The sequence below is a fragment of the Chlorocebus sabaeus genome, chromosome 6, assembly GCF_047675955.1.
Source record: "Chlorocebus sabaeus isolate Y175 chromosome 6, mChlSab1.0.hap1, whole genome shotgun sequence".
Taxonomy (NCBI): domain Eukaryota; kingdom Metazoa; phylum Chordata; class Mammalia; order Primates; family Cercopithecidae; genus Chlorocebus; species Chlorocebus sabaeus.
In genome coordinates, this window is record NC_132909.1 from 51,606,620 (window position 1) to 51,624,551 (window position 17,932).

A 17,932-nucleotide genomic window follows, 5' to 3' on the forward strand; every position below is an offset into this window, starting at 1 on the left:
CCTCAAGTGACCTGCCCACCTTGGCCTCCCAAGGTGCTGACATTACAGGTGTGAGCCACCAGGCCCAACCAAGAACCGGCTTATTGCAGTAGAAATCTTTGAGACCAAGACAGAAACTAGAAACCAAGTCTGCTATTGACCAAAACATTGGTGAGGAATCAAGAAGTGGTTCTGGCCGGACGTGGTGGCTCACACTCTATAATCCCAGAACTTTGGGAGACTGAAGTGGGAGGATCCCTTGAGCTCAGGAGTTCAAGATCAGCCTGGGCAACATGGTGAGACACAATCTCTATTAAAACATACAGAAAGTGGGCCAGTACTTTGGGAGGCTGAGGCGGGCAGATCACTTGCAGTCAGGAGTTCGAGACCAGCCTGGGCAACATGGCAAAACCCCGTCTCTATTAAAAATACAAAAAATTAGCTGGGCATGGCGGCACGTGCCTGTAATCCCAGCCACATGGGAGGCTGAGGCAGGAAAATCGCTTGAACTTGAGAGGTGGATGTTGCAGTGAGCCAAGATTGCACCACTGCACCTGCACTCACGCCTGGGCAAGAGAGCAAGACTCTACCTCAAAAAAAAAAAAAAAAAAAGTGATCTGCCCACCTCAGCCTCCCAAAGTGCTGGGATTACAGGCAAGAGCCACTGCACTCGGCCCAAAAAGTGACTCTTAAAATGGCCAGGCAACCGGGCATGGTGGCTCACGCCTATAATCCCAGTACTTTGGGAGGCCGAAGTGGGTGGCATGAGGTCAGGAGACCAGCCTGGCCAACATGGCAAAACCCCATCTCTACTAAAAATACAAAAATTAGCTGGGCATGGGTACATGCCTGTTGTCCCAGCTACTCAAGAAACTATGGTGCCACTGTACTCCAGCTGTGCGACAGGGCGAGACTCTGTCTCAAAACAAAACAAAACAAATCAAAAAAGACTCCAGAAGAGCCAGCCTAGATGGCTGGATGGGAAAGCACGTGACCACCTGCCACATATGATGTGCCACATTATTCCTCCCACTCTCTCCTCATCCAGGCCGTGTCAGGTCCCATCATGCCCTGACCATTCGGCGTTTCAGCTTCAAGGTCCTGCTCAGTCGTGTCTTGTGGAAGCCTCTCCTGACTCCTCCGGACACACTGAGCTGTCCGCCATTGCTTAGTTCTCCACCTGGTTCCAGGGGCCATTTCAGCCTTCAAGTCTCAGGGTCCCTGCTCCAGACCCCGGAGCAGGTGGCAGCTCCAGAGGAGTCTCATGCCCCCCAAACCTGAGCTCAGATCTGTGTAACCTTAGGCCAGTGGCTCAAACTCCCTGAGCTCCGCTTGTGTCATCTGGGAAACGGGAATGAAGTCCTCTAGCCCCCAGGGTTGTTGGAAGAAGGGCATTGGCCAGTGGGACTGAGAGAGAGAGGAAAGGCCTACCAGAGGGGCAGGTGCGGAGAGCAAAGGTCAGGAAGGGCAGTAGCCAGCCAGCAGCTGTCACCAGTCATACGGGTGGAGGCCCCTGGCTTGAGGCCACTGTCCACATGGGGACCAAGCTGGTTCCAGGCCCTCAGGCCAAAGCCGATGTCTGAGACCTGAGTCAGATGGGCCTGCAGCCCGGACAACTCATCTGCACCACAGCTAACACGTCCCCGTGTCCCCATGACATGGGTTTTACATAGGTGGACATTAAGACATCAGACAAAGTTCTTTCTGTGGGCTCCCCTCATTTTTTTCCTAAAAACTATTTTCCTGAAAAATTTCTTTTTTTTTAGACAGGGTCTTACTCTGTCTCCCAGGCTGGAGTGTGGTGGTGGGATCACAGCTCACTGCAGCCTCAAACTCCTGGGCTCAAGTGATCCTCCTGCCTCAGCCTCCCAAGTAGCTGGGAGTACAGATGTGCACCACTGTGCCTGGCTAATTTAATTTTTTCATTTTTTTGAGATGGCGGTCTCTCTCTGTTGCCTAGGATGGTCTCAAACTCCTGGCCTCAAAAAATCTTCACAATCTTCCTGCCTCAGCCTCCCAAAGTGGTGGGATTATGGATATGAGCCAACATGCCCAGACTAAGGGACTTATTTTTATTTTTTTATTTTATTTTTGTTTGTTGGTTGGTTGGTTGAAGTGCTGGGATACCTGTGCAGAATGCGCAGGTTTGTTACATAGGTATACATGTGCCATGGCATAGTGGCTTGCTGTACCTATTAACCCATCATCTAGGTTTTAAGTCCCACAAGCATTAGGTATTTGTCCTAATGCTCTCCCTCCTGGGACTTATTTTTAAATTGGCCTCATCCTGAAAACCATGAAATCATAGGTTTGGTGAGCTGGTTTTCCATAAACGTTAAAATAAATTCTGGCTGGGAGTGGTGGCTTACACCTGTAATCTCAGCACGGTGGGAGGCCAGCGTGGGCAGATGGCTTGAGTGCAGGGGTTTGAGACCAGCCTGGGCAACATGGCAAAATCCTGTCTCTACTAAAAATACAAAAAAATGAGGCAGATGTGGTGGCGCACACCTGTAATCCTAGCTACTCAGAAGGTTGAGGTGGCAGAATTTCTTGAGCCCAGGAAGCGGAGGTTGTAGTGAGCAAAGATCGTGTCACTATGTACTCCAGCCTGGGCGACAGAGCAAGACCCGGTCTCAAAAATAAATAAATAAATAATAAATTCTAATCTATTAAAATAAAGCCAAAGCTATTGAAACAAACAAAATGAGGATTTTCCCAAATGGTGGAGTGAGGATCTTGGCAAATCCTCTCCCTAAAAGCAACAGTAAAGCTTAACAGAATTGTCCAAAGCAACCATCCTGGGACTGTGAAAATCTGGTCAAAGGTGTTCACCCGGCGAGGACATGTTTATTCCAGAAAAACTACCGAGTGGCAGAGAAGAACAGTAGGAGGTGATTTCTGCCTGGGGCTGCTCCTGGCCTGGGCCCCCAGCTCCAGCCACACCATGGAGATCAGTGGCCTCACTGCTGGAGGGCCTCACTGTTGGAAGCTGCAGGGATCTCCATGCGGAATGAACGGGGAGGGGAGGGCCAAGGTCATCAGCTGGCCTAAGGTTGAGACTCCAATTGAGCAACAGATTGGTAAACTAGCCAGAAACGGAAAAGGAGGCCCAGCTGGCCCCAGGTATCCATAGGGGTTGGAAGGCCACGTGCAGGCCAAGACAACACATATGCCCTGGAGACAGCCCGATGCACATCTCCCTGCCCAAGAGAGCTGAAGTGTATGCCCTGATAGGAACCACAGGCCGAAAGCAAAGGTAGGGCCAGCCTGCAAACTGCCTGGGCAGAGCCACTGACTCAGCATTTGGGCACAAGTTCTGACCAACCACCGACTGATGTCTCAGCTCGGCTGACCCAGGGGTGACTCCTTCTAAAGAAAAACGAGAATTGGGCCGGGAGTGGTGGCTCACGCCTGTAACCCCAGCATTTTGGGAGGCCGAGGCGGGCAGATTGCTTGAGCCCAGGAGTTCAAGACCATTGTGGGCAACATGGAAAAACCCTGTCTCTACCAAAAAAAAAAAAAATTTAGCCGAGTGTGGTGGCACAAGCCTGTAGTTCCGGCTACTCAGGAGGCTGAGGTGGGAGGATGGCTTGAGCCCAGGAGGCTGCGGTGAACTGAGATTGCACCACTGCAGTCCAGCATCAGTGACGGCACAAGACCTTGTCTCCAAGGGGAAACATAAAAGAAGAAAAAGAAAGAAATAAAGAAAAACAAGAATTAAGAACAAAACAAGGCCGGGCATGGTGGCTCAAGCCTGTAATCCCAGCACTTTGGGAGGCTGAGGTGAGCAGATCACCTGAGGTCAGGAGTTCGAGACCAGCCTGGCCAACACGGTGAAACCCTGTCTTTATTAAAATACAAAAATTAACCGGGCGTGGTGGCGGGTGCCTGTAATCCCAGCTACTCCAGAGGCTAAGGCGGGGGAATCGCTTGAACCCGGGAAGTGGAGGCTGCAGTGAGCCAAGATTACACCACTGCACTCCAGCCTGGGCGACAGTGAGAGACTCCATCTCAAAAACATACAAAAATTAAAAACAAATAAATAAAATACAATGTCTACTTTCTAACAACAAAAGCTTGCCAGACATGTGAAGAAACAGGAAAGTGTGACCTACACTGAGGACAAAAAGGAGTCAAGAGAACCTTTCTGTGGAGGAATGGGTCCGGATGTTGGACCTAAAGCCTTCAAAGCAGCTACTAAAAATAGGTTCAAGCTGGGTTGTGTATGTCTGTGGTCCCAGATACACTGGAGGCTGAAGAGGGAGGATCATTTGAGCTCTGGAAGTTGAGCTATGATCACAACACTGCAATCGAGCCTGGGCAACAGAGCAACACCCTGTCTTGATTTAAAAAAAAAAAAAAAAAAAAAAGGGTAGGCTGAGGCAGGAGGGTCACTTGAGCTCCGGAGTTCAGACCACCAGCCCAGGCAACAAAGCAAAACATTATCTCTAGACACACACACAACAATTAGCCCAGTGTGCTGGTGTGCACCTGTAGTCCCAGCTACTTAGGGGGCTGAGGCAGGAGGATCACTTGAGCCCAGGAGGTCAAGGCTGTTATGAACCGTGATGACACCACTGCACTCTAGCTTGGGTGACAGAGCAAGACCTTGTCTCAATTAAAGAAAAAAAAAAGGTTCAAAGAGCTAGAAGAAACCATATTTCAAGAATTAAAGCCAAGTATGACCATAATGACCCACTAATAAAGGCTCTTAATGAATAAACAAAAATGATAAGAATTCATATTAGTTGGGCACGGTGGCTCACATCTGTAATCTCAGCACTTTGAAAGGCTGAGGCGGGTGGATTGCTTTAACTCAGGAGTTTGAGACCAGCCTGGGCAACATCACAAAACCCTGTCTCTACCAAAACCAAAAACCAAAAACCAAAAACAAAAACAAGAATTAGCTGGGCGTGGTGGTGTGTACCTGTAATCCCAGCTCCTCAGGAGGCTGAAGTGGGAGGACTGCTTGAGCCCAGGAAGCAGAGGTTGCAATGAGCAGAGATTGAGCCACCGCACTCCAGCCAAGACTTACTGTAAAAAACTCAAAGCACAGTGGCTCATGCCTATAATCCCAGCATTTTGGGAGGCCAAGGTGGGTGGATCACTTGAGATCAAGAATTTGAGATCAGCCTGACCAACATGGTGACACCCTGCCTCTACTAAAAATACAAAAATTAGTGGCTGGGCACAGTGGCTCATGCCTGTAATCCCTGCACTCTGGGAGGTCGAGGCGGGTGGATCACCTGAGGTCAGGAGTTTGAGATCAGCCTGGCCAACATGATGAAACCCCGTCTCTACTAAAATACAAAAAATTAGCTGGGCATGGTGGCACACCCCGTAATCCCAGCTACTCAGGAGGCTGAGGCAGTAGAATCGCTCGAACCCGGGAGGCTGAGGTTGCAGTGAGCCGAGATCATGCCACTGCACTCCAGCCTGGGTGACAGAGACTTCGTCTCAAAAACAAAACAAAACAAAAAAACAAAAACTCAAATTACGTTCTGGATTTGAAAGCCCTCCCTGACCACCTGGGCTCCCATTATGCCCTGAGCTTCCTGCATCATGGCCCTGAGAGCTCTATGTGGCGTCTGCCCACTTCTGTGAGGGTCTCCCCAACCCAGGCTTGGCCACGGACCGGATAGGGACAGAGCCCCCTGCTCCCTGCACTGTAGGTCTCAACTGAACAAATGCTGGAGACCTGTAGCAGCAAAGGCCACATGTGTAGCCAGGCAAGTCCTCTTCCCCTGCCGGGGCCTCAGTATCCTCCTCTGTGAAACAGGCCCCATGGGCTCTGGTGCCAGGAGAAGGACAGGGACCTGGACATGAGGTGGCCCCCACCACTCCTGCTGGCAGAAACCCCGGGAGCCAGGCATGAGTCCACCTGCAGGCAAGGCTGTGAGTTTTGTTGTTGGTTTAATTTATTACTGTTTGACATCCAGTGACACTGACATACCCTCGCCGGGCCCCCGGCGAGTCTGACCTGTCCAATAAAATACAGTACGAGGAGTGGACGGTGACGCACATGCACCCACGCTTAACTACAGTGACTCCAAACTGCGGCGCAACAGTACTGCCAGCAAAGGAAAAGAAAAACAGGTATCGCGTGTTCCCCAATTTGGAATTCTCTCTCTCTCTCTTTTAGACAGTTAATGCTGTTACAAATGCTACTGATGCCAGGACACGGCCAGTCACAAACAGTCCTACAGCTTCTCGGCTGTATAAATATGGAAGATTCTTTTGTTTATACAGTTTTACCCCAAGTCTGAAACTATGTTTGCTGCTATCCGTTACTGCTAAGGCCTATGCCGTCTCGGCTCTGGAACGAGGGGCTCGGGGTCGAGACTGGAATGTCGGGGCTCAGTCTTCTTCGCTGCCACTTCCTGAGCGGTCCTGGAGAGGGGACAGGAGGAGAGAGTATGTGTTGGCCGCCCCTGCTAGGGCACTTTGCCAGGGGCCTGCCAAGCTTTAAATAAACTTGCTCAAGAAAACACCGATGCCGGCAACAGAAGCTACTGCAGCCATAGCCACGCCTGAACTTCATGTTTCTCTAGAGGACCAGTCCCTGTGACCACACTCGGCCCTCTCGGGACCTGCGAGGCTCCATGTGTCCTCCCTGCTCTGTCCCATGTCACCTGCCTGGCCCTTGGCCCCTGACCTACAGCTTCCAAACCATCTTGGCTCTTCCTGACTGTGAAAGATCTCTGCTATTTTTTTTTTTTTTTTTTTTTTTTGAGACGGAATCTCGCTCTGTCGCCCAGGCTGGAGTGCAGTGGCCGGATCTCAGCTCACTGCAAGCTCCGCCTCCTGGGTTTACGCCATTCTCCTGCCTCAGCCTCCCGAGCAGCTGGGACTACAGGCGCCCGCCACCTCGCCCGGCTAGTTTTTTGTATTTTTTAGTAGAGACAAGGTTTCACCGGGTTAGCCAGGATGGTCTCGATCTCCTGACCTCGTGATTGGCCCATCTCAGCCTCCCAAAGTGCTGGGATTATAGGCTTGAGCCACCGCACCCAGCCTAATTTTTTTTTTTTTTTTTAAGACAGGGTCTTGCTCTGTTGCCCAGGCTGGAGTGCAGTGGTGCTATCACGGCTCACTGCAGCCTCGACCTCCCAGGCTCCAGTGAGCCTCCTGCCTCAGTTTCCCAAAGTGCTGGGATTACAGGTGTGAGCCACCAGACCCGGCCTCATAAAACAATTTTAAATAGCCTGGCATGGGCCATAAAACACCCTTCTCTGGCTTGGGCAAGAGACACACCATCACAGCCCACGGCTCTCCTGCCTGGAGGGCCACCGCTCCCCATGAGGACTTCATGAATGTCCTCAAAGGTCACGTGCCTCTTTTGTCAGACTGATTTCCAGGCACTGAAATTTGCTGCTTCTGTGCTGACAAAATGGCATTCACCGGACTTCAGTGGGAGCCAGGCCTGAGTGGGGGCAGTTCCCTCATCCATGCAGCCTCCTTGCTTTGCATAAGAGGAAACTGAAGCTTGAGAAGCAAAGTGACCTGCCAGGTCCCACAGCCAGAAGGGCCAGAGACAAAGGTGAAGATTATTTAAAGCCAGCATGTGGATCTGCTCAGACTTCCTACTGTCCCCCAAAAACTATCCACTGTGGGTTTGGCATTTCTGCCCATTCTCTACAACACTGAGGAGACAAGCACTGCCTGGTGGGTCCCCAATCCTAGCACCTCCCACTCGACTCTAATCAAGCCCTGGCCTGCCCGGCCTCAGCCCAGCAGCCCTGGTGCCGTGGGACCGCCTGTTGCCTGTCCTGAGACCTCATATGTCCCCCAGTCCCCAGACACCCACGGGTACTAAGAGTTGGTTCCAGGGTCACACAGGCATGGGTTTGAGTGGCAGCCCTGCCACATACTGGCTGTGTGACCTGGGGTCAGCCACGGCAGGTCAAGCCTCAGTTTCCCTACCTGCAGCATGGGGGAGTAAGAGCACCGCCCCGCAGGGCTGTCCTATCAGGGTCCTGGGATGCCTCCTGCCACCCACCAGCCCTGCCTGCTCGGGGGCCCGACCTCACCTCCTCTTGTTCCTCCTCACTGTCGTCATCACTTACGACCGGCTTGGCTCGGGACCCTCGGCTCGGTCGCCGCCGGCCGCCCTTCAGCCGGTCCTGTGCTTTCTCCTTCCGGCCAAGCTTGATCTTCACTTTGACAGACCGAGCTAGAATGGATCAGGAGGGAAAGACAGCCTTGAGCTCTGGGAATGCAGCACCCTCACAGCAAGGGGTGTCTGGGAGCCGGGAGGGCTGTGAAAAGCTGTGGCCTTGGGGGCTCTTGGGCCAGCATGAACCCCGGCATCCTGAACCCCCCCGGGACTCACATTCAGATTCGGAGCCTTCCTCCTCGCCCTCTTCCTCCTCCTCACTCTCCTCGCCTTCACTGTCATCCTCCTTCTCGATTTTCTGCCGCACACTGGTGAAGACTGACTGCAAGACGATGGAATCTTCATAGATCTGAGCGGAGACACCAGGGGCTTGAGTGGATGGGCCTGACTGGAGGGTTACCTGCCCGGCCCCAGCCCCAGCCCCAGCCCCAGCCCTGTGTTGTCCCTGGACAGCTGATCAGTGGCCAGTGCGAGCCTCAGTGGGTCGGGGCTTCAGCCCACCCAGGGTGGAAGGCCCTCTCCATGATCTTCCTCCACAGGTACCCCCGAGAGCATCAGGCTTCTGAAATGCTCCAGGGTGAAAGGTCAGGCACACTGGTTTGGAAATGGCTGCAGGTGCCTCCCTCCTTCTGCAGAATCTCTGAGGTCTGCAATAACATTAGAAATGCATGTCCCTTGTTGAAGCCAGCATCTTCCCCAAACGCATCCAAGTCAAGTATTTTTTCTGAGAGGCATCAATCCCAAACACACTTAAGAAAAGTTTGCCAAGTTGAGGCTGTGTATGTGTCAATTCTATCACAGGAAAGAACACACCCATAGGATTCCTCTGAAGAGAGTGTGCCCCAGGGAATTTAAAACAAAATTCCAACAGACAGAGGACTCTGAGTCTATTTCTTCTGTTGTGCCTATCTTTATTTTCTTTGGTAAATATGTACTGCTTTTGTAATTGCTAAAATATCCCAAGTTGTGGAAATTTAAATTTTTTTTTTTTTTTTTTTAAAGACAGGGTCTTGTTACATTGCCCAGGCTGGTCTTGAGCTCCTGGCCCCAAGTGATCCTCCCGCCTTGGCCTCCCAAAGTGCTGGGATTATAGGCACGAACCACCACAGCTAGCAGGAATTGTTTTTAACCCATCAATTCAGAAAGGAAGCAGGGGCCGGTTGGTTCAAAGCCCAGCTGTGGGAGTGGCCCATCCCCATCCCCCAGCCGTGCCCTCACCAGGGAGCCCTCCAGGTTGAAGGTCTGAGCGTTCTGGCACAGCAGCATGACGTCCTTCTCTAGGTCATTGAGGCTGCGGTACTTGTGGTTGCGGATGCGCTCCTGCAATGGACGGGAGGAGCAGGTCTTACCTCAGGACCCCGCCTCTCCTGCCCGCAGGTCCCACTGTGTGCTGGGGACCCCGCGAGCCAGGATTCCTCGCGCCTATGAGGACGTGGCTGAAGCCCCAGCCTTGGTAACCTGGCCCACCAGGCATGGGAACTGCATGACTGAGGCCCAGCACTGAGTGAGCAGGACCTTGAAGGAACATCCAACACCGACTGCTCACTGACATCCCACAGGACACCTCCAACCCTTACAAGGAACCCCAAAAGCCCACAACCAGGTTCCTAACCAGGCAGCCCAAGGCCCTGCCCAGGCAGTTTCCAGTCATTCTGCCCACACACCACAGCTCTCAGATGGGGGTGCCCCTGGGTCAGACTCCACCCCGGGCAGATGTACGGCACAGGCACAACGTCAGAGTTACCTTTATCTTCTTGAAGTCCACAGGCTTGCGGATGAGCTCGTAGTACTCCGGCAGCTCCTTTCGCGAGGGCAGCTGGATGAAGACCTCGCTGAGCTGACGTCCACTGCTGCTGCAAGGCAGAACCGGCAGGCGTCACCCCCGGGCCCGCCCACCTGGGAGCCCCTACCCTGCCTCAGCAGGTCCCCACATTGTTTGAGGACAGAGAGGATGAGAAATTCAAACTTGGTTCAGGAGCTATTTCTTGCACATTTCGTTTTTTTTTTTGAGATGGAGTTTCGCTCTTGTTGCCCAAGCTGGAGTGCAATGGCACGATCTCAGCTCATTGCAACCTCCACCTCCCAGGTTCAGGCGATTCTCCTGCCTCAGCCTCTAGAGTCACTGGGATTACAGGCATGCGCCACCATGCCAGGCTAATTTTGTACTTTTAGTAGAGACAGGGTTTCTCCATGTCGGTCAGACTGGTCTCAAACTCCTGACCTCAGGTGATCAGCCCACTTCGGCCTCCCAAAGTGCTGGGATTACTGGTGTAAGCCACCACGCGTGGCCTGCACATGTGCTTTCTTGTAGCTTCTAGAACATTCCCCAGCGACAACCACACACACAGTCCTGTGATGCGTTTTTGTTTTTCTTTTCTTTGAGACGGAGTCTCATTCTGTCATCAGGCTGGAGTGCAGTGGTGTGATCTTGGCTCACTGCAATCTCTGCCTCCAGGGATCAAGCAATTCTCCTGCCTCAGCCTCCTGAGTAGCTGGGATTACAGGTGCCCACCACCACACCTGGTTAATTTTTGTATTTTTAGTAGATGGGGTTTCACCATGTTGGCCAGGCTGGTCTTGATCTCTCAACCTCATGATCCGCCTGTCTCAGCCTCCCGAAGTGCTGGGATTACAGGCATGAGCCACTGCGCCCGGCCAATACATTTGTTTTTGAGACAGGGTCTTGCTCTGTTGCTCAGGCTGGAGTGCAGTGGTGTGATCATGACTCACTACCATCTCAACCTTCTGAGTTCAAGCAATCCTCCCAGCACAGCCTCCCGAGTAGCTGGGACTACAGGTGTGCACCACCAGGCACAGCTAAAATTTTTTGTAGAAATGGGAGTCTCACTATTTTGCCCAGGCTGGCCTCAAACCTCTGGCCTCAAGCAATCCTCCCTCCTCAGCCTCCTGAAGTGCTGGGATTATAGTCAGAAGCCACCGCACTTGGCCTGGGATGCATCTGGATCTCCGCTCTGCCCTCACTGGGGACTGATCTAACCCCCTGAACACCACAGGAAGTGCCCTCGTGTACTCAGCACAGTGGCAGTGATGAGACGCTACCAGGCCTTGTGCACAGCACTCCCAGCTCTTACCAGGTCTTGCCCATACCTGAGCCTGGCTCAGGAGGATGGGGTGGGTGGGGACAGAAGCTCTGAGAGCTGACTTTGCTGACAGAACCCAGACCGCAGGCTGGGAAAATGAGAACGCATGGCAAACGCACTCTCCCCTCTGCTTTGGCCCAGAGGAAGGGCCTGGCCGGGAAACGGCCCTAAGCAGGGAGCCATCAGGCGGATGAGGCCTAAAAGTGGCCAACGGGGCCCGATGGGAAGAAGGAGCGGAGTTTGAGTTCTGGTAACTCCAGCTGCGTCATCAGCACCGCTTCTATCCTTATGTTCGTTTCCAGAAAATCCCAGAGGGCAGGGCAGCCCGCTCATGCCACTGGTCGGCCCCACCATCTGTCTGGGTGTCCTGAGTGCTCCTTGTCTTGTTTCTGTTTACTGTCCTGGAAAATGGCAGCGACAACATGGTGGCTTCCTTGGTTCTGTCGTTGGGAGGTCCTGATGTTACCAAGGGGCAGACGGGCCAGGTCTGCCTCCAGGAGGCTGCCTGTGGGCGGGATCCAAGAAGGCCTCCTGCTTCTTTGGTGTTTGTGTGCATCACGAAGCCCCTGACCCAGCTTCTAAAATGAGAGCCTCCTGAGATGCAGATGTTACACACAGGAGCCAGAATCCTGTCCGTGCACCTCCCCTGGCCTTGACAATCGCCATCATCCCCTCCTTGCTGGGCCAGTCACACTTTACGCACACTAAACTCTGAAGCAGGCAGCAGTTTCAGGCCAGCTGTGTTGAGGAGGGAAGTCGAGGTGGGAGTGAATTTCCTGGCCTGGCCACAGCCCACCTTGAGCCTCTGCCTTCCAGGGCTGTCCTCCTCCAGTGTGTGCTCATGAAGTACATTACATCTCCCCATCTCCCGCCACGAGGTGTTTTTGGTCCTGGGTGTGGGACCAGCTGGTCCAGTATAGGAGCACATACCCTTCTAAGCCAGCACTCCTGACGTGGGCCCTCCTTTTTCCATAAGAAAAGGAAGCACAGGCTTCCTTTTTCTTATGCACAGGCTGGTGGCCGCCTCGGCCACAAGCAACTGTTGGTAAACCCGGTCCACAGGCTCAGAAAAGAACACGCAGCAGGGGCACTTGCTACTTGGTGGCCCTGGAGAAAGACACGACTCCCCTTTGAGTCGGGAAGCGTGTGTCCCATCTGCAGCTCAGGCAGAGCGGGCCTGTACCTCTTCCCTCTCCTAAGCCGGCACATCCTGCTCTCCACTCTACGGAATTTTTTAAGCAAAGAGCTCTCCTCTCTCTTCACAATGGCGGCATCCACCCTATACCTGTTACGATGAGGCACATCAAGAGCTGCGCCTTACGCTGCGAAGCAGGATGTGCAGCACAGGCAGGAGCAACAGAAGAGCCCCAATGCGATATTCTCGTCTACGAAAAGCAGCGCGCTCTGCCACTTTCCACTCTATTACATTTTTAAAGAAATGCCAGTTGTTGGCCAGGTGCAGCGGCTCGTGCCTGTAATCCCAGCACTCTGGGAGGCCAAAATGGGAGGATTGCTTGAGCCCAGGAGTTTGAGACCAGCCCGGGCAACATGGCAAAACCCCATTTCTATTTCACTGAGAAAAAAAAAGCCAGTTTTGTGATCCACTCAATGCCCTTAGTGGCCAGCAAACAGTGCAGACTCTTGGCTTGAAACGCCCTGCCCTGTGGCCATGGGGGGCTTGCTGCACACTGTGGCCCTTGCCCTGGAGGGCAGCTCCCTATGCAGGCAGCGCAGGAAGTAAGACCCCAGGACTGTGACAGCAGAAGGCTTTATAATAGCACCCCGCCACCCCAACACCACCTCCATCAGGCTAATGAGAAACAGCTACAGGCAGCAAAAAAAACAAAACAAAAAAAAAACCATAAGGTGTGGCTGGGCGCAGTGGCTCACGCCTGTAATCCCAGAACTTTGGGAGTCTAAGGTGGGTGGATCACAAAGTCAGGAGTTCAAGACCAGCCTGGCCAAGATGGTGAAACCCCGTCTCTACTAAAAATACAAAAATTAGCCGGGTGTGGTGGCAGGCACCTGTAATCCCAGCTACTCAGGAGGCTGAGGCAGGAGAATCGCTTGAACCTGGGTGGCAGAGGTGGCAGTGAGCTGAGATTGTACCACTGCACTCTAGCCTGGATGACAGAGTGAGACTGTCTCAAAATACAAACAAAAACAAAACACAAAACCAAGGTACAAGAGCACCCCCTTCCGGACCTCTAGGAGAATTAGGTTCTGGATGAATAAAGACCGCCCAGGGCCGGGCGCGGTGGCTCAAGCCTGTAATCCCAGCACTTTGGGAGGCCGAGACAGGCGGATCATGAGGTCAGGAGATCGAGACCATCCTGGCTAACACCGTGAAACCCCCGTCTTTACTAAAAAATACAAAAAAAACTAGCCGGGCGTGGTGGCGGGCGCCTGTAGTCCCAGTTACTCGGGAGGCTGAGGCAGGAGAATGGCGTGGACCAGGGAGGCAGAGCTTGCAGTGAGCTGAGATCCGGCCACTGCACTCTAGCCTGGGCTACAGAGTGAGACTCCGTCTCAAAAAAAAAAAAAAAAAAAAAAAAAGACCACCCAAGGGCCGGTTTGAGGATTCCGCTCTGGTGCAGAGTTCTCCAGAGGTCCTGTCCTCAGGCTTTGCTGCAGCAGGCGGGGTGCCGAGAGCCTCCCTCACCTCTATATTAAAGAGGGATATGCCGCAGCCTCCCCTTACTTGGAATAAAACCCAGAGTCCTCCGGATAGGCGCCATCACCTTTGATGTCAGTGCTCCTAGCTCCACTCTCACGCTCACGTCAGGGCCTACAAAGGGGATTCCACCCCCATGGGAATTTGGGTTCTGTCCTCATCTCAGGGCAAACATCGCCTCCTCTGACCCCCACACATACCCCAGCTCACACCTCTTAATATCTGACTTAACACCAACGCACAGATCTTTTTTTGAGACACAGTCTCGCGCTATCACCCAGGTTGGAGTGCAGTGGGGCGATCTCGGCTCACTGCAACCTCTGCCTCCCAGGTTCAAGCAATTCTCCTGCCTCAGCTTCCCAAGTAGCTGGGATTACAGGCACACCGCCACACCTGGCTAATTTTTGTATTTTTAGTAGAGACGGGTTTCACCATGTTGGTCAGGCTGGTCTTGAACTCCTGATCTCTTGATCCATCCACCTTGGCCTCCCAAAAGTGCTGGGATTACAGGCTGAGCCACCGTGCCTGGCCCAATGCACAGATCTTTAGCATGAGGCTAAAGATGTGCTCCTGTCAGTCCTTTCCCCAGGGGTGATCCTGGGCCGAGGTTCGCTGCTTCTTGAAGTTGATGATGCAGAAACACATGGGAGCCCCGAAGCCTGGCATGGCTTCCTACCTTCCCGTTGTCCCTGTTGCCGAGTGCAGCGGCAGGTCCTGAAGTGGGCACATACCAGCCATGTCCAGTTCCCGCTGCTGGGCATCTGGGCTGTGCCCAGGGTTGGAAACCAGGAAGCAAGTGTGTGTGGACACTCAGGAACAAGTGTTTAGTTTGCAGTTCTCCTGGGAATTTATCTGGGAGAAGATACTCTGGGTCACAGGGTGGGGAAATGCTCTACTTGGTAGATACTGAGCCAGCATGAGCAGTGCTCGTCCTTGCAGCCATTCTACAACGTGGCGCTAAACACGTTTCCTTGTTGTGCAGAGAAGTCAAGCACCGTTTCACAGGCTCTTCCAAGTAGCGCCTGTTCCCATCTTTGGCCCATTTCCCTCCCTGGGGAGTCCTTTGTTGGATGCATTATTGCAAACACCTGCTCCAGTCTAGGAACTGTTTCTCTTCTCTTTTTACAGACACGGTCTTGTTCTGTTGCCCAGGCTGGAGTGCAGTGATGCCATCCTAGCTCACTGCAGCCTCCAACTCCTGGGCTCATGAGATCCTACTGCCTCAGCCTCCCAAGTAGCTAGGACTACAGGCACACGCCACAGCGCCCGGCTAATTTTAAAAATATTTTGCAGAGATGGGGTCTCACTATGTTGCCCAGGCTGTCTCAAACTCCTGGGCTCAAGGGATCCTCCCACATCAGTCTCCCAAAGCACTGGAATTACAGGTGTGAGGCACTGCGCTCAGCCCAGTGTAAATATTTGAGGCTTGCTGGGCCTGCCTCTGTTGCAACTGCTCAGTTCTGCCGCTGTTCCATGAAGGGAACCATAGACAATGCAGAAATTGGTGGGCTTTGGCTGCATTCCAACAAAACATCATTTATCAACACTGAGATTTGAATTTCATTTTTTTTTTTTTTTTGAGATGGAGTCTCACTCTGTCACCCAGGCTGGAGTGCAGTGGTACGATCTTGGCTCATTGCAACCTCTGCCTCCCGAGTAGCTGGGAGGTGGCACCCACCACCATGCCTGGCTAATTTTTGTATTTTTAGTAGAAATGGGGTTTCGCCATGTTGGCCAGGCTGGTCTGGAACTCTTAAGTTCCAGTGATCCGCCAGCCTTGGCCTCCCAAAGTGCTGGGATTATAGGCGTGAGCCTAGGTTGAATGTTTTGACACGTTATAAAGTATTACCTTGAGAATTATTTAGACTTACAGCTGTGACACAGAAAACATTCTGACTCATGCATCGGGGAGTGAAAGGAAGTTCACCAGTGAATCTGTCAATGAACGTGGTCTGAAGGCACCTCCCTGCGGGCCAGGCACAGGCTTCCAGTAAAGACAGAGGTGCCAGGAGCTCTGTTGAGGGGTCTGTGCGTCAAGGCTCTCGCCTGGCTACAGGTTATGATGTTGATGGCTTCCAATGCACCAATATTTGTAATAAGCTGATAGATTCTAACACGCCAATACCACACCTGGGGACACCTATTTCTTATTATGGGTTCAATACAGTTGAACAATGAAATCCAAGTTCAGTTTCATTTGTTGAGACAGGGTCTCACTCTGTTGCTCAGGCTGGAGCGCAGTGGTGTAATCTCAGCTCACCATAGCCTTGACCTCCTGGACTCAGGTGACCTTCCTGCTTCAGCCTCCCAAGTAGCTAGAACTACAGGATGCCACCATGCCCAGCTATTTTTTTTGTATTTTCTGTAGAGATGAAGATTCACCATGTTGACCAGGCTGGTGGTGAACTCCTGGGCTCACGTGATCCACCCACCTCAGTGTACCAAACTGTTGGAATTACAGGCATGAGCCCTGGTCTGGCATGAGTTCAGTTTTTTGTTTGTTTGTTTGTTTGTTTGAGACAGAATCTCCCTCTGTCACTCAGGCTGCAGTGACTCAATCTCGGCTTACTATTACCTCCGCTTCCCGGGTTCAAGTGATTCTCCCAACTCAGCCTTCCGAGTAGCTGGGACTATAGGCGTGTGCCACTGCGCCTAGGCTCCAAGTTTTTTTTTTTTTTTTTCCTTTTTTTCTTTTTTGAGACAGAATCTTGCTCTTGTCCCCCAGGCTGTAGTGCAATGGCGAGATCTCAGCTTACTGCAACCTCCGCCTCCTGGGATCAAGCGATTCTCTTGCCTCAGCCTCCCAAGTAGCTGGAATGATAGATGCCTGCCACCAGGCCTGGCTAATTTTTGTATTTTTAGTAGAGACGGGGTTTTACCACGTTGGCCAGGCTGGTCTCAAACTCCCGACCTCATGATCTGCTCACCTCGGCCTCTCCGGCCGAGTGCAGTAGCAGCCAGCCCCTGCCAGACTCAGGCCAAAGCTGTCACCACGAATTGGCAAGGCAACAGCTCAGGCCCTGGGCTGGGGACCATCGTCCCCTCTCACAGCGCACATGGTGCTGGCCTCTGGGCTGTGTGCCTGGCCACGTTATTTCAGTCAGGCCCCTGTGCTGCAGATGTGGAGACTGAGGCACAGAGACAGATGTGGAGCTCAGATCTTCACCGTACTCAAGTCCCTCCTACAGTAACCACAGGGCTGCTGCCTCCAGGTAGTGCGGAGTGGGAATGGAACCCAGAGGGCCCGCCCTGTGGGGCCAGAGCTTTGTGAGGCTTAGCTGCGGCAGCCTGGACCCGACTCCGTCTTTCTGAGCGCCTCTCTAGCCCTGAGGCTGTGCGCATGTGTCTCCTGACCTCAGCACAGGCATCAAGTTCAACACCATTGTCTACCATGCAGTTTTTTTTTTTTTTTGAGACGCAGCCTCACCGTCACCCAGGCTGGAGTGCAGTGGCGTGACCTCAGCTCACCGCAACCTCCACCTCCCGGGTTCAAGCGATTCTCCTGCCTCAGCCTCCCAAGTAGCTGGGATTAAAGGCATGTGCCACCATGCCTGGCTAATTTTTGTATTTTAATAGAGACGGGGTTTTGCCACATTGGCCAAGCTGTTCTCAAACTTCTGACCTCAAGTATTGGCCCAGCTCGGCCTCCCAAAGTGCTGGGATTACAGACGTGAGCCACTGCGCCTGGCCTGCATGGTCTTTATTGTAGCAGCATCTCTGCCCTATCACTGTCGCAGGCAGGCTGGTGGCTGGTGGGGTGGTCTTCAGCAGCCTGCCTGCTGAACCCATGTGGACCAGCAGATGCCCTTCTCTGAGCCCTTACCAAGCACACCAAGGGATGCCCCCCTGACAAACATGCGGCCTTGACATTTGGACACAGTGCCCCAAATGCCTCAGCCACCAGCTGCAGACTGCTATAAAGAACCCAGGGAGGGAGGCGGAGATTGCAGTGAGCCAAGATTGTGCCACTGCACTCCAGCCTGGGCTACAGAGCAAGACTCTGTCTCAAAAAAAAAAAAAAAAAAAAACCCCAGGGAAGAAGGTATCAACTGGCAGTGCACAGCC

The 17,932-nt window shown here is 52.8% G+C and overlaps 1 protein-coding gene across 8 annotated transcripts in view; it reads right to left on the reverse strand.

Annotated features, from left to right (window-relative positions):
• Nucleotides 1–5,873: 5,873 nt before the first annotated feature.
• SMARCA4 (SWI/SNF related BAF chromatin remodeling complex subunit ATPase 4) overlaps nucleotides 5,874–17,932 on the reverse strand; it is a 102,143-nt gene continuing 90,084 nt past the window's right edge. For 6 of the 8 annotated variants that reach the window (XM_007995269.3, XM_007995266.3, XM_007995265.3 and 3 more), the window contains 5 exons: nucleotides 9,837–9,945; nucleotides 9,311–9,412; nucleotides 8,309–8,441; nucleotides 8,007–8,149; nucleotides 5,874–6,369 (listed from right to left, as the gene is read on the reverse strand). In XM_007995269.3, coding sequence (XP_007993460.1) covers nucleotides 6,337–6,369; nucleotides 8,007–8,149; nucleotides 8,309–8,441; nucleotides 9,311–9,412; nucleotides 9,837–9,945 — 520 coding nt within the window. In that variant the 3' untranslated portion in view covers nucleotides 5,874–6,336. The remainder of the gene's footprint in view (nucleotides 6,370–8,006; nucleotides 8,150–8,308; nucleotides 8,442–9,310; nucleotides 9,413–9,836; nucleotides 9,946–17,932) is intronic. The other 2 variants (XM_007995270.3, XM_037992127.2) reach the window with 1 other exon arrangement.